At 26.8% G+C, this 16,728-nt stretch overlaps 1 protein-coding gene across 1 annotated transcript; it reads right to left on the minus strand.

Moving 5' to 3' along the window:
- Nucleotides 1-4,415: 4,415 nt before the first annotated feature.
- On the minus strand, nt 4,416-16,386 carry LOC145838644 (P-selectin-like). Its single transcript, XM_082946268.1, has 7 exons — nt 16,134-16,386; nt 12,768-12,968; nt 11,632-11,805; nt 7,494-7,688; nt 6,855-7,040; nt 5,558-5,761; nt 4,416-4,827 (listed from the first exon to the last, which is right to left on the minus strand). The coding sequence occupies exons 1-7, from the start codon at nt 16,249-16,251 to the stop codon at nt 4,700-4,702; spliced, it is 1,206 nt and encodes a 401-aa protein (XP_082802394.1). The 5' UTR covers nt 16,252-16,386; the 3' UTR covers nt 4,416-4,699.
- Nucleotides 16,387-16,728: the final 342 nt, after the last annotated feature.

The raw sequence follows: 16,728 nt of genomic DNA on the forward strand, positions 1-16,728 counted from the left end.
TTTAAATTTATAAGATGTAACGTTAAAAGGCGTTAAATCCTAGAAATGCTGATAAGCTAAGCTTATCGGAATATATACCATTTTAAGTTTAAATTTATAAAAATTTAATTTGAGTAATAATTAAATGTTAAACAATTTCTAGGAAACAGATTTTTATTTTATTATCAAGTAATTTTTATTTTAAAAGATAACTTATTTTAATTTAGGTCATAAACTTTCAAAATATTACATGTTGTTTATAATAGTTTGCTTTCTAAAAACTGTTCATGATATAAAAAACAGTTGTCTTAAAATTCTAGATAAATATATTTTAAAATAGAGGAAAAATTATGCTTTTTGTACATTTCGAGAAATTCTGAAAAAATATCTTTAACAATTGTATTTTATACCTTTGTCTAATATCAGAAACTTTTATAACACTGATTATATCAATAAGCTGCCACACGCTTTTAATTCTCTGGTCACTAAGAATGTATTTAAGTTTTAGAAAATGTCAGTGTGACTCAGTACAGCTTAGGATAACTCTGGTTATTTAAAAGTTATTTTTTAACTCAGGCTGACTCAGGATAGTTTTATTTTAATAAAAAATCAGGATAGTTTTAATATAATTTAACTTTAGGATGATTTTTTTATAGACTTTAAATGAGGAATTCGTTAATTCAGTTTCAATTTTTGTTGCTTTATGAACACCTTGTTAAAGAACTCAAGCTTTAATTTAAAAAAAAAAACATTTATTAACAATTTCTAAAACCTCATAATGGTTTAGGACTGTTTAAAGTCACTTAGGACGGTTTTTAATATCCTTAGGACACTTTTTTGTCTTAAAGAGTGGCAACCTTGATATCTTCTAATTAAATGTATTTGTTTTTGTTTTAAAAAAGTATATTGTAGTTTATAAAAAAAAAAATTTAATTTTAGTTTCCATTTAGATTTTTTATAAAACAAATAAGAAAGTAGTATCAGTGTTATTGTAAAGTACATTGCAAAAATGCAATAAAAATCTTGTTGTCGAAGATTTAAAATATCGAGTTTAAAAATAACAGGCCAACACAAGATGTTTTGATTACTAAAGCTGCAGCTTAAATGGTAAGAAATTTGTTCTATAACTTTTAGTTAAATATTATTTGTTTTAAAACTGCAATTTTTTACAAAGTTTAACAAAACTTAAGAAAACTACATAACAAAATATAAAAAGTATTTTAAAACTAACCTTTATTAATTTCATCTAATAAACATTTTTAATTTTTCAATATTAAACTTTTTCTTTTGGTTTAAAAAAAAGTTCTTAGATGTTTTATTTACTATTGGTGGTGTACTACTCGACTCGATAACCGAAAAGTTCCTTTGTACACCAGGTCCTTAGACCAAACTTTTTGAGCGCTTTTTTTTGTCATTCAATAAACAATATTCTTTTATTATTATGTCTTTATTGTTGTAGTTTTTTTGACAAATTTTATTTTCTTAAGTTTAAAAATATTAAACTATTATACATATTTTGATTTATTTGTTTATTCTGTGCTGAATAAACTTTTTTTTTTTCGTTTTTAGAATTTTATTTACATATTTAATTAAAAGTTTTTGTATATAATTTAAAAAATTTTTTTATACTATTAAATCTTTTTGAATTTATTTTACATTTTGTTTTTTTAGTTTGTAACTAGTGAACTATTTAATAGTTTTTGCTATTTTTGTTAATTCTGTCTATTCGAAGAAAAGTCTGACTAAATTCTGCCTTTTATTTTTTATTTATATTGAGAACTGTGTTGACATTTTTTTTAGCATTACATGTTTTAGGTAACTACATTTTGTTATCGGGTATTATTACCTGTAGTTCGTTTTAAAAAATTTTTGGTAAGCCTACCTAAACTTTATTTTTTATTTTGCTTTCTATCTTTAAAAATGTTTAGCTGTCTTGTTTAATTGATTTTAAATAAGGTATTAATGACTTTAGTAATGTTTTCCTAGTTATTGCAATATATTTTATTTCGATATAAAAGTTGTTGTTTATTAAAAATAAGTTAAGTATTAATTTTATGTTAGTAAGTTTACGTTTACACAAAACTATAATCAAATTTTAAATTTAAGGAATTAACTAAAGTTATTTTTAAAAAGCTGAATTTTGAAATAAATAAGTATTTTTTTGAACAGTAAGTTAAGTTTTTTTATACAGTAAAGTTGTTTCAGATGTAGTACTAAAAAAAATATTTTATGTAGCTTTAAAAAAAGGTTTTAAATAAAGGTTTTTATCGAAATTAATAAATTTTTTGTACCCCATAATAAAAATACCACGTTATGGCACTGGTATGAATTATGTTTTTTCAAAAGAATAATTGAATTGAAAGTTTAATTTCAATGATATATATATTCTTATCAAATAAGACTACTTTTGATTATAACACCTAAATCTTTATAAGAACTTACTTCGTTTTATAGTTGTTCTACTTATCTTTCCATTGAAACTTTTATTTTTAAAATAATGATTGATATAGTATCTATCTAATTCTATAAGCATTTAATTTAAGTTACTATTCAATAAACCAGTCTGAATTTTTATTTCTAAAATAAGCTTTAAACAGTCCTTAAAATGTTTATTAAATTTAAAATTTCTGCATAATAATATATCATCTTAAAAATTTACAACTATGAACTAATATTACTTTTTTACCATTAATATAAAGGTCCAAAAACCAAACATTTTGCCACTCCAACATCAGTATTTACACATGTTAATTAACTTTTTTCAGCTAGCTACGATTTAAACAAAAAAAAAACAAGTCAAATGAAACTAAATTGACTATTTCTTAAAACATTATGCTCTGTAATAAAACTACAGTAGACTACCGCTTAAGTACTCAAATTGAACCCGACCAAAAATTGCGTACTTAGCACGGGTAGTGCGTACTTTTTGACGACATAGTATAATATGGAATTTAGTTGTTTGTTTTCTTTCTTACAACTAGCCACATATTTTGTTTTGTTAGAGGGAAAGTACCAAACTACATTGTGTATACCAAACATTTTCAAAATATCAATGTGTGTACATTTAAATTAAATTATGACTTAACTATGTTGTATTTTTAGGTTTTATTAACTTTGTCATCTAGATTTATTCATTTTATAGCATTACATCTCAAGTATCATTATTCCTTTCACTTTTCTGCAACGACTATATAAGTATTTAGTTTATTAACACTTAATAACACGACTGTTACAATCTCAGGCAACTTAGACTACTCAGGATTACTCACCCTAGTTTAAAAGTTGTGAAAGTCTCAGGCTAACTCAGCAGGTTGGCCATTCTACCTGGAAACATAAAATAATCTGGAAAAACTTGATGACTGAAAATTTAAGCAAAAAAACTGGAATTTCTTAGAATTTCTAATATAACATCCTTTATTTTGATAAATAAATTGTACATACAACGGGACAGTTAAAAATGTAGATTGAATTGTGTTTTTAAAACTTTTATTTTTCCAGTTTTGTTGACATAGTTATCAAAATTTGCTCTACAATGTTCATTAGTTCAACATCATGCAACTCACAATGACACTAAATCTTTTAAATGCTGTATTTGTCCAGTAAGTAGATTTTTCAAAACTAGTTCTTTAATTTGATTTTTAAGTAAAATAATAAATTAAAAATCTAAAATGATATTAGATACTTTTCAGATAATTTTAAGAGCATTGAGTTATGTCAGCTGCTAAAAAACAATTAACTGAGTTAGAAAGATTGGAGATCATTAAACAGCTTGAAAGGAAAAATCTTGCTAGTAAGTATTATCTTGGAAGAAGCTTTGATGCTAGTGAAGATGCAATTAGAAAAATTTGGCAGAACCGAGATGAGATTAAAAGACGATCTGCTGACATGACTAAGCAAAGATAAAGCCTAGATTTTCTTCTGCTAAGTACCCTGAGTTAGAGTCTCAGCTTTATGACTTTCTGGATAAGTGCGTACTTAAGGCGGGGTGTGTACCAAAAAAAAGTGCGTACTTAAGCGGTAGTCTACTGTATACAAAAGATTTTTGAAACTTTTTCAGCTATTTAGTTTGATTTATTTAATATCAAAAACTAGTGTTCATGTTTTTGATTAATTTGGTCTCATAGGTAGAATACTGTATGAGTTTATGTTTATATTTTGATATCCTTGTACTTTTTGTGGCGATTTCAAAAGACAACACTTTCAAAATAAAGTTTGGAGAGTCTTTTTTTTAAATGTTAAAAACTCAGCTAAACCTTTTGTACTTCTGATGACCATAAAAACTTAGTTTACAAATTCAAGAAATTTTAAGCTAGATTAAAAAAAAAAGTAAAACACATTTTTCGAAGTTTTTCACTGTTTATTTTCAAACACGAAAACTATAACATATGGCAGTGTTGTTAAATACTTGTGCAAAAATAAAAGTTAGATGCTGCTCATTAAAATTTTACAACACGGTAACTTCTTAAAACAAATCATAATTAGCTTCATTTCTAAGTTGCACTTAATTTTACTTGTTTTGCTTTTTATATAACGTTCTTTGAAGATTTTAGCTTTATCTTTGATTTCAATAGTAAAAGAAAAATATAAACGTTTTTCTATTAATTAAAACTTTAAGCTTTTAAGCACTAAAGTACTTAAAGTTGAAAAAAATTTAAGCTATATAAAATCAATACTTATCATAAAAAATTATATATTTATTACTAACTCTACAATATTTTACTCAGTAGCAGTATTTCCCGGTAATCAAGCAGTATATCAATAATTTTCTCATGCAAGCTTTTCTGTCTGATTGCACTAAACATAATAACCAGGACGGTATCTTGCTTGGAGTGAATTTGTTCGATGCATCTGTAAAAAACATTTGTTAAGTTTAGTAATGTAAAATAATCTGCTTTAAGAACAAAATTTATGAAGTTTTGTTTCAGAATTTTGATAGATATACAATCGGCTTTCTTAAACAAAAAAAGATTCATAATCTTTAATACAAATAAAAGTAATTTATTTCTTTTTTGAGAAAGATTAATAAAAAATCAAATAATAAGTTATTATCATGATGTTTTTTTTTAACTGGTGATATTAAAGTTAGACCATTTGTCATTTTTACAAAAGAAATTAACTTTTTAAAATGTTAACTTATAGTTTAGGCTAAGAAAATGTCAACAAAAAGTGTTTTAACTCAATTAAATCTCTGATGTTTAAACACTCGGGAATTTTAGCAGAAAACACTAATCATTCAGAAAAATGATTTTTGTGTTAAAACTTATAGTTTTATAGTCTAGTGTGCAGTGCACAGAACTAATTTCTTCAATAACTTGCTGTACAAAGTAAGTAAAGTATTTACTGTAAGGGCTAACTACCACTGGTTTAAAATGATATTATATTTCAACCATCAACCTCTGATTTTCAAGCACTGCGATAATTTTGTGTTCCAAACAGCGACATTAAAATAACTTTATATGTAGTGAAATAAATAGTTAATTTAAAACACATCATAAACATTAAAAATTAGCCGTTCACAATTCAAAACATAATAATAAGATAATATACATCAAATACTCAATGTACAATACTTTCTTACCTCTGATCTTCAAGCACTGCGGTACTTTTGCGCTCCAAACAGCGACACCGGTGTTGACATCTCCTTCGCACCTGGAGTACTCCTCCCCCCTCAGTTTATACCCCTCCTCGCACTGGTACCTGCATATGCTGCCTATGTTCTGCTGTGAGGTGCACAGCTGTGTGCCGTGTTGGATGCTCCTTCCCGCTTGCGTGCATGAAATTTCTGGTGCGAAAGGTTTTTATTTTATTATTGCTAAGTTTTAAAAAAATGTTTTGTTTAGTGTTGATCTTAAGAAAGTGGAGCACAAATTTTTAAAGGTCGTAACAGTGTAACGTATAAGGGTTTGAAAGGATTTTCCGAAATAAAGTACACCCTGTGCTAACCAAGACCTACCAAAAGTTCTACTTAATAATTACTGTTACAAAAAGCTTCTTTCAAGGCTTGACTTTAAATAATAAATATTGACATAAGCGAAACATAATTAGATTTAATGTTCAGATAATTATAATTACTTGTTTTAAACCTTAACCTTGATATGATTAATTAATTCAAATAAGTTTAAACTATGGTTGTATTTTAATAACTCACTCATACAAGTAGGTGGGATGTGTGACCAACTATCATTCTTCAAATAAATATAATGTAATTAACACATTATAGTTTATCATAATTTATTATACATATATGTGTTGAACATATCTCCTAACTATAAAATTTGGAATTAACTGAATATAACTAGTTTTAAATATGTACTCACTAATACAAGTGGGGGGTTTCAATGATCAACTTCCATTCTTCAAGCAAATGGAATGTAGTTAGTTGTATATAATAACAACTTACTAATACAAGTGGGGGGTTTCAATGACCAACTGCCGTTCTTCAAACAAATAGAATGTAGTTAGTTATATATAATAACAACTCACTAATACAAGTGGGGGGTTTCAATGACCAACTGCCGTTCTTCAAACAAATAGAATGTAGTTAGTTATATATAATAACAACTTACTAATACAAGTGGGGGGTTTCAATGACCAACTGCCGTTCTTCAAGCAAATAGAATGTAGTTAGTTATATATAATAACAACTCACTAATACAAGTGGGGGGTTTCAATGACCAGCTACCGTTCTTCAAGCAAATTGAATGTAGTTAGTTATATATAATAACAGCTCACTAATTCAAGTAAAAAGGAACTTAATCTATCTAGCTGTTTGCATATATCTTAACAACTCACTAATACAAGTGGGGGGTTTCAATGACCAACTACCGTTCTTCAAACAAATAGAATGTAATTAGTTATATATAATAAAAACTCACTAATACAAGTGGGGGGTTTCAATGACCAACTTCCGTTCTTCAAGCAAATTGAATGCACCTCCCCTCCCACTGACGCGTATCCTGACTGACACCTGAACGTGCAGACGGATCCCTGACTCCTTCCCGATGTGCAGTCAACCGTGGAATGCTCGTTTGGCACCAGCTGTTGTGTGCACAATCCCACTTCTGTTAATGAAAATAAATACTATAATTTATACTATGTATCTTATTTATTTGAATATTCGATGTTCGAATGTTATCAGTCTTAAAGTGCGAAATCGTATATCTAATCATTTTAATTAAGTTATAAACTTAATTGAAGCATTAACATTCAATAACTTTATTATTATAATTTTCAAACGTAGTTAAGTTAATAAGTTAAATAATTGTGTTTACAAATCTTGTCTATAAAAACAGATATGTATTTTTTGATATACAAAAAAACTTTTTTTTAGCTTTTTCAAGCCACTACTACAGCTTAAATACACGTAACACACCACTCTTATGATTACAGGTAGGAAGTTCACCGGACCGCTTCATATCATAAAGTTGTTCAAATAGTACAATTAATAGTTGTCAACAATGTTTACATACTAAATCAATAATAACAAAATTAATAATTATTTTTTTTCCACTGACCACTTTTATGGTTGCAAGTTGGGGGCTCCCCCGACCACTTCTTATCGCCCTGACACGTGATCCTGTACTCTCCAATTATGACGTAATCCACGTCACAAAAGAAATCGCACACCGACCCGATCGCGTTGCTCATCGTGCATGACGCCATTCCGTTTTCGATGACGTCATCCAAGTAGTCACATGTTTGCAGGGGGTCTGGGAGAAAATACTTTTTTAGCACAAAACTTCGTTAATTTACTTTATTATTTGTTTAGTTACTTTGTTAGAGTTTAACATCTTAGCCAATTTAAAAGCTGCCACAAAATTCGAGACACGTTTAAAATTCACACCCGATCAAAATCCTCCTAGTCAAATTCGAGAACCGCTTACCGATCGAAGGTAAGGGTTAGGGGTAACAGTGAATGTGAAAAGAAGTAAAAAATTAATAAACAAAATAAAAAAAATGTATCGAAATAAATTAATGAAGAAAGAAAATAAAAATAAAAGTCGGCTGGATTTTGATAGTATACGCAAAATTCATGATACCTTCAACAATTTAAATCATATATTTTTTCAGTGAATACTTTTTCATAGAATTTACTAACTTAAACTACTTATTTCTGTTAGTGTTCATTTTCTGTTGCGAAATGTAATTTAATCATAAAATACAAAAGAACGGTAAAAATCATAAATGATGGTAATAGTACATCATATAACAATCTTTAGTATAATCAAAATATTATGAACATTTTTTTACTTTAAGTTTACTTAGTACTTATCAAGCTTAATACAATTTTTTTCTTGTACAGTTTTCAACAGAATTAAAATAAAACTACCGTTTTTAGTTCAAACAGGTTTGAAGTTTTAAGATTTAAACGTTTTTTCTCACTTTAACACCAGAAACAAGTAATTTACACGACAATTTTAAAATAGCAAGAAAACAATTAATTGTAAAAGTCATTAAACTTTATTTAGTTCAATATTGTATGTTAAATTTATAAAATCGAGAAATTAAGCCAAATTTTTGGGGTTTTTAAGGTTAAACATTAAACTTTGCCTTTAAGCCTCTAACCATGAAAATTTTGTGGTGAGATAAATTTCAATAAACAATAAATCGTTTATCTAATTTTAATTATCACTTAAACCTCAAAAACGGTACTTTTCAATTAACGTAATTAAACATATTTGCAACTTTAATTAAAAAAAACTTAAGTAAATATGCACAAATCATTAATGTCGAAATGGGAAATTTATCATTTATGAAAAATTCTAAATTAACCGATTTATTTAGTGTAAACACAACTAACAACAGAACAATTTATAAACTGACATGCTTTACATTTAAAACAATGTTTATGCTACATAGAAAACCTCGTACCTAATCATAATTTGTTTGTTTTGCAATCTTAATATGTACCTTGTTTTTCAATACAATAGAATTATGGTTAGCCACAGAATATTAGTGGAAAATAGTTTGATAAAAGGTATTTTGATCAAAGTCGATAGTTGTTGTAAAATATTTAATAATAAAATTTGATTTGTGACTTTGCATTGTAAAACTTTTAAGCATATTATAATCGCATTTTACTTATATATTTCTTTAAAAAGTTATGTAAAAATATTCAAGTTAATTTTTTGACCACAATTCAATAAGGTTAAAATAGTACTTATTTTAACTGTTGTTTGTTTTTTGACCAATTTGAATGAAAATCTTTGTAAATTAATTTGTTTACTGATAAAATACTTACAGTAGCTTGTTAAATGCGGTAAAGATTGCTTTATGTTATAATATCATTATTTTATACTTGATGAACTAATTCATTTTTTAATATGAATGTTTAAAAGTTTACTTAAACATATAATATTATAAAACACTTCTATGTTATTAACTTAAATTATCTTGAAGTTTTCCAAAAGAGCTAAAAACAATTTACACTATCAAATAATACTTAAATCAGTTAAAACTATTACTAGTTAGGAACAGGCTAGTTAAGTAGTTAAGTAGTTTTGCTGACTATAGCAAAAAACATCAAAGCTCATAAATTTTAAAAGTTTATACTTTTTTGTATATCATAATGTATAACACGTTGTTAGCAAAGATAAGATTTCAAAAAAATAATGTAAATAATAAAATAAAAACTCTTTATACACTTTTCTTGAAAAGAATAGTGTCTTAAGATTTTAAGCGAGATTATACTGTAGTTTATTAAATACAGAATAAGTAAACTCACATATCAAACAGTACTTAAATCGGCATGAATATAATAAAATTATTTATGGTTTATAGGGTCAGCCACAGGTATTTTTGAAAAAAAGCTCATAACAATACGACAGTAAGTATGCCAACAATGCATTTGCTATAAGTAAAAATAAAAAACCTTATTTTTGACAAGCTGAAATGTGAGGATATTTTTAGTTTTATATGTATTTTATTAAGAAAAATAAAAACAAGTATTAAAGATGAAGTTATTCTCATAAAATACTAACCGAACATATAATTTTTTTATTCCACTTGTATAAAAAAATGCATTTAGTTATAGACAATGTTCTTTGGGTAAATACACGACAATTGCTAATCAATAACACAGTCAAATAGAATTTATGTTTAATACAAATGTTTTGTTTTTAAAACAAACTTGAATAGCAATTTTAAAGTTATGGCGTTTATAAAAACCAAAAATTAATCGGATTAAAATCGCATTTTGATATGAGTTGTTGCTTGTATTGAACACAAGTGATTAATTAAATTAAAGATTTGTTTTAAATGCTGCAAGAATAGTGCAGTAGCTTAGTTAGAGTATGCAGTATATCATAATTTAATAAATTTAATAATGAATTATTATTAACTAGTTGTGAGTTAGACCAAATTTTATTTTAACATCAAACTTGTAAATTAGATACGAGTCATACAAATTTTAAAAATTATTATACCAATATAAAATACGCAAATTTCTTTAAAACTGTGACATTAAAATGTACCTAAAACTACTTTAAAAGTTATAACAAAAAGTTAAAAAGCTTTTATTAAATTACTTTAAGTTTCAATGATAACTACTTGTTTTTGATAACAAGCTTCAAAAAACTGTTCATTACAAAAAATTCCATTATGATGGACACATAAACACAAAAAAAAAAAATTGAAGAAAATATTTTGCGACTTGGTAGATCAAAATATTAAAACTATTAGACTTTTATGAACAAAGTTATTTTTGTTACAAACCGATAAATACTACCAACCGCGTAAAGTATTGAAACAAAAATTTACTAAAATACCAAAGTTGAGTTTCCTTAGTAAACACAAAAAGTTAAAAAAAAGCCCCGCTCGTGAAATTTTGAAATTTCTCTGACTACTAAACTTTTATTCAAACCAAACTTGTTTTACTTTTTTTTATTAGTAAGTTCCCTTTTATCTAACATGAAAAGTTAAAATCAACTAAAACACAGTAAAAAAAAGCATTACTTTAGTGTAGAAAATTAGAAAAATTTCTTTTAAATATTAAAAATTACTGTTACAGTTGATAACATAAAAAAATTAAAACGTTATATTATAGGAACTATAATAAGTTAGTGTATATTTTGGTTTGAAGACAAAAACTTTTAGTCGTATATCAGCTTCAGATTTGAAACTTTCAGTATTTCGTGTCGTACATACTTTTTGTGATGAACGATAGTTGTGTTTGTTTTTTTATATTATTACATCAAAAGAAAAACTATCTAACAAAAAAACCAAATAATTGAATAACGTAAAATAACAAAGCAATCAAACTGAGGCAGGTCTGTGGTTTATTTTCTAACTAGACAATAAAATATAATGTTATAAATAATATATTAAATGAAAGAAACTAATCAAGTCGACGGTTTATTGTCTAATTGAATAACAAAAAGACATTTTAAATGCAAAAAAGCCTAGATATGTGGGTGGTCTTTAGGGTTTAAATAATTAAAAATAGTAATTGATAAAATAAATAAGATAAAACAAACTGAAGCATGTAGGCGTTCTATTGTCCCGTTAAGATAAAATAAACAAAAGAAAAAATTAAAATAATTACTAAAATAAACGAGCAAATCGAGACAAGTTGGAGGTTTGTTGTCCCATTGAACGATAAATAAAGTTATAATATTTAAATAGATAAACACAACAATAAAAACAAAAACTAACCAAGGCACGTTGGCGGTTTTTTGTCCCATTGACCGTCTTCACCACAGGTCAACTTTATCGACCCGACCAGCACGTGGTTCCTCTCGCAAGAGTACTTGCAAACATCTCCATCGCAATTTATGTATCCGTTAGTGGGCGCTGTCAGTTCGGGGAAGCACCGCGACCGGAGTGATTCTGAAGGAATTGTGTGTTAAGATGATTGTTAACTGAATGTATATGAGCGTTTAAAACAAAACAGCAAAAGTTTTTATTTTACAAATTTTTAATTTTAATCCAGAAATAATACGACTCTGTTAAAGAAATTGCTGAGTTTCAAAATGATTGATAAAAAAAAAGTTTATTTTACGACTGCTGTTGTTTATGCTATTAGTTTAACGCATAATTAAGAAAAATAACTTCGTTTTCAATAAGACATCACAAAGTTTTTCAGTGACCCTATAGATGTTATTAAAAAGTAAGGTTTTGTTGTAATTCAAAAAATTGCTTGCTTTACAGCGATTAATTTTAACACTGTAAATTGTAAGATTTTTGGAAAAAGTTTTTAAAAATAAACTGTCTAGCAGTATTATAATTAAGAAGCTTGTTTAAGAATTCTTTACTTATATATTGTTTATTAAAAGACAAAAAAGCGCACAAAACATTTGGTCCAAGGACCTGGTGCACGAAAAAACCTTTCAGTTATCGAGTCGGACACCATTTGAATACAGTTTAAAGTCTTTTCCAGGACTTAATAAAATTTGTTTTTAAACAAAGCTACAAGGTTAACGTATTTTTACAAAGTATTCTTTACACTACCACTTTTTGGTTAAAAACACATGAAATCTTCTACTAAATTAAATGCTGGGACACGTTCAAAATTCACCCGATCGAAATCCACCCAGTCAAATTCGAGAACCGCTTACCGATCGAGGGTAAGGGTTAGGGGTAACAGTGATAGTGAAAAAAAAACAAATAAAAAATTTTAAAAATGCAAAAAAGTTATAAAATTAATTAATAGATAAAATTTTTTTTTTTAAACAGCGTGGATTTTGAACGCGGGTGGATTTTGATAGTATACCTAAATGCTACGTTGTACAAACTGCCAATCTATAAGTAGGTTTCTACTGTTTAAAAATTTAGTTAACAGCAAAACGAACCTTCGCACGATGGAATCGTGTCGCTCCAAGTACCGTCCTCGTTGCAAATGGCAACAGAGACACCGTTCAAAATGGCACCGTCCTGACAGTAGAAGAGGCACGCCGAACCGACAAAATTGTCATCAGTGCACATCAGTTGCAGGCTGTCTGAGATGCTGGTTTCTTCAAATAACTTGCAGGTGCCTCTGTTCGCCAGTATACCTGAAAATTCAAGTTAATAATTCTGTCAACACATTTTTTCGAAAGTTTTTTTAATTATCAAGTTAAAAGAAAACTTTTATTTAACTTATTACAAAAACTATAGAAAACTCAAGTTTTTCAATAAAAATTTTCAAACAAAAATAAATATAAAATAATATAACCTGAAAAACTTGAGTTGAGAGTTCTGTCAAGAACTGTTTTTCAATTTTTTTGAATTATCAAGTTAAAAGAAAACTTAACAAAAACTATAGAAAACTTAAGTTTTTCATTATAAATTTTCAAACAAAAATAAATATAACAATGTTATACTGTTCGCCGGTATACCTGAAAATTTTGAATTGAAAAATTTTTGTTAGCAGTAAATTAGCTAAAAGAAAATTTTGCAAAGCAACAAAGTTTATCTTTACTTTATCTTAACAACCTAAGTTATTTTAACCCCGTTCGCTAGTATACCTGCAAAACTTGAGTTAAGCGTTCTGTCAAAAATAGTTTTTCAATTTTTTTGAATGATCAACTTAAAAGAAAACTTTTTTTAATTTATTGCAAAAACTATTGAAAACTTGAGTTTGTTATTTTAAGCATTTTAACAAAAATAAAAACAACAGTGTTATATACAGCTATCCTAAAAGATTAAACTGTGGAACTACATTTGTTTTAAAAAGTGTTTTTTGGACTAAAAAAACCTTTGTCATTAAAATGGTTCTACAATCAACAAATTTAACTTTTCTATTATAGTCCTATTTACAAGTATGCAAGTTATAGCGTTTCAAAAATAAGTGGTTTAGCTGAGATTAGATGACCTTTTGAAAAATGTATGAAAAACAAATGTGCAAATAGTTTTATATAGTTTGAAAAGATCAATTAGTTTCACCGAAAAATAAAATTTGCATACATTTAAATCTGATTTTGCTCTCTAGTAACTAATCGAGCACTTTTTGAAGTTATAATGCAAAATGAAAAAGTTTATTACAATTCCTTTAAATAGTTTAATAATTTTCTTGTTAAATGTATTTTTTATTGCAATTAACAATGAGTTAAAAAAACCCAATAAACGTTTCATATCATTATACTTGTATACAATTGTACATTTTTGTTTTTATAAATTTATTTATGTTATAATTCTTTAAATATTGTACTATAACTAACTTTGTAAATAACTTTTGTAAAGATTATAAAGTCGGAATTTTTCTTAAAAACTTTTTTGGTAAGTTTAATTTTAATATTCATAAAAACCTCGTGTAGTGAACAAGCTATCTAGGCGCAGGTTAAAAACTTAAACATTCAATTTTTATTTGAAATTATTCAAACTTAGTTGCGTGCAAAACTGATTTTATAATCTTTTATGCCCGGGTACAATGGTAATGCGATTTACGGCCGTTCTGATGTTGTTAAGTTTAAGCTCATTAAAGTTAAACTTATTTAAATATAACGTTTTACTGGGGAGTACAAAATAAATGATAGTTTAAGTAAGACTTAGGTAGAGATATACATCTAAAGAATTCCTACTGTTTATTGTACAAAATACCACACTTTTTAACAAAATACTTTATGAGATCTGTAAATCCAATAAAGCTTTCACATTCAACATTTCACTTAAAAGCGATTTTTATAATCTGATATAAAACAAAATTCGATAAAGCTTAAAATGTTTTTGTAAAGCTGGAAATTATTTAAAAAAACAATGTTTTTACTTTAAACTTTAAGCATTTTTTAATTTGATTTAGTATGTAAAATGAAAAAGTATAAAATTAAGTATTGAACATAATATGTTAAAAACTCTGTCAAACAGTTTAAAAACTAACAAATAGGCATCGATTTTTTTGTGGAAAATGTAAAAATACTTTCAGAGTATGCTCTTGACAAGGGTGATAAACAAATTTATAAGCAAAATAAAATCAACGTGTTTTGAAACTCATCAGCTTTGATTACTTAAAATTCAATTGCAATCATTTTTCTTACAATTGCTTTACAAAAATACATCAAACCATTTACCTTTCTCAATGAGACTAAACGTAAAGTGTTACGGCAATAAAAAACACAAAAATACACGTTAACATTGCAAACTAAACACTGTAAAATATTATAGTTTTTGATGTTTTTCCCGCAAACTAATTTTCTCAAACATCTCTTAAGAGATTTGATTAATAAATGTAAAAGATAGTTGATTACTTGTAAAATGTTGTTGTATTACTTTTCACAAAACTTTGTTGGCCCTGGGTTCTAATTTGTACAAGAAGTTAAACCATGCTTTTAATATGAATAATATTTCAAGTTGTACTGGTAATATCAAATTTGTTCTTTACAGTGTTTGTATCATACAAATTATGTGGTAACAAGTATGCTAAATTTCACATAAGGTATACACAAGTATGTATGAGAAAATAAATCGCACTTTGAATTCTTCAAAAAACAGGAAGTTATGTTTTTTTTTACTTTTACATACAATGTTTGTGTTTTTTATTTTAATTTCTCACACAAGTGAAGTTTTTTCTCACAATCTCGCATATACGCACATCACTTTCTCACAACCGAACATTATAACAGCGTGTTTTTCACTGATATATCCCGCTATGAGCTGCGCGAGTATACAATATCCCTTCAGGCATTAGCAGATACGGCACAAAAGCTTACGAAAATAACTTCAGTAGCTTTTGTTTTAAAGTTTATAAACAGTACGAAGTTTTACGTAAATAATATTATTTTTAAGGAACTGAAATTTTATTGCTTCAAAAATTATCTGTGTAAAACGCAAATTCCAAACGTAAAAAGGAATAAGTAAATTTAAAGTATTATAATCAGATTGTATTCAAAAACAATCATTTTGAATTTAAAATTAAATTGATATTAAAGTTGATATCAAAAAAAACTAATAAATATGTATTTCAGCATACATCATATCATATAATGTAATAGGCATATGATAATCAAATACTTAATTAGCAAGAAAAAAATACAAAACAAAATGAAATAAAAATCACAATCAACAAATAAATAAATATAAACAAACAACTGACTGTATCAGCACTAAAATTGATATTTTTTTATTAGTTACCACTAAATATAAGTTGAGATAAAAAGTCATAAACTAAGCATTAAAACTTAATCAGCAGAAAAAGCAAAAACAAACAAGTCCTAATTATTTATATAACAACAAAACAAACTGACTTGATTCCGAAATAATCGACTCGGAAGGAAACGCCTCGCCCAGTGCCTCTCCTATGACGTTGAACGATGACGTCACGCTTATCAATGACGTCACAAACAGAAGTTGAACGAGCAGCATGTCGCATGCAACCTTGAGCAGAGCGAATTACACAATGGCTGAATAACGAGTTGAATAAATGAGATGGGGGAATTTTTTCTTTTTTTTTTTTGCTCTACACGCCGCCGAGCCTTGAGGCCAGATTTTTATTAAAACTTTTTTTTCGGATTTTTTTTTATTAAACGCGGCTTTTCTTTGTTTTCGATGCTTCCTAATTTATACGGTAGATATTTCGCGGCCTTTTGATATTCGCTGTATATATTAATATATAATGAGTCTTAATGTCTGAATTTTATTGAAAGTATCTGAGCCTAAGTTATTTTTTTGCATACGATAAACAGCTAGTTTTGGCATAATTAAAAATCTTAATACCGTATAAGTATTTCAGCTACTTTGAAGTATTATCAGCTTTAAAACAAAAACTGGTTTTATGTTTACTAACAAATACACAAAAAAAGGTGTTATCTATTATTGTGAAATATACAAAAAAATAAACTA

Source organism: Thalia democratica, chromosome 6 (assembly GCF_965202585.1).
Source record: "Thalia democratica chromosome 6, ktThaDemo2.hap1.1, whole genome shotgun sequence".
In the NCBI taxonomy this organism is placed as follows: domain Eukaryota; kingdom Metazoa; phylum Chordata; class Thaliacea; order Salpida; family Salpidae; genus Thalia; species Thalia democratica.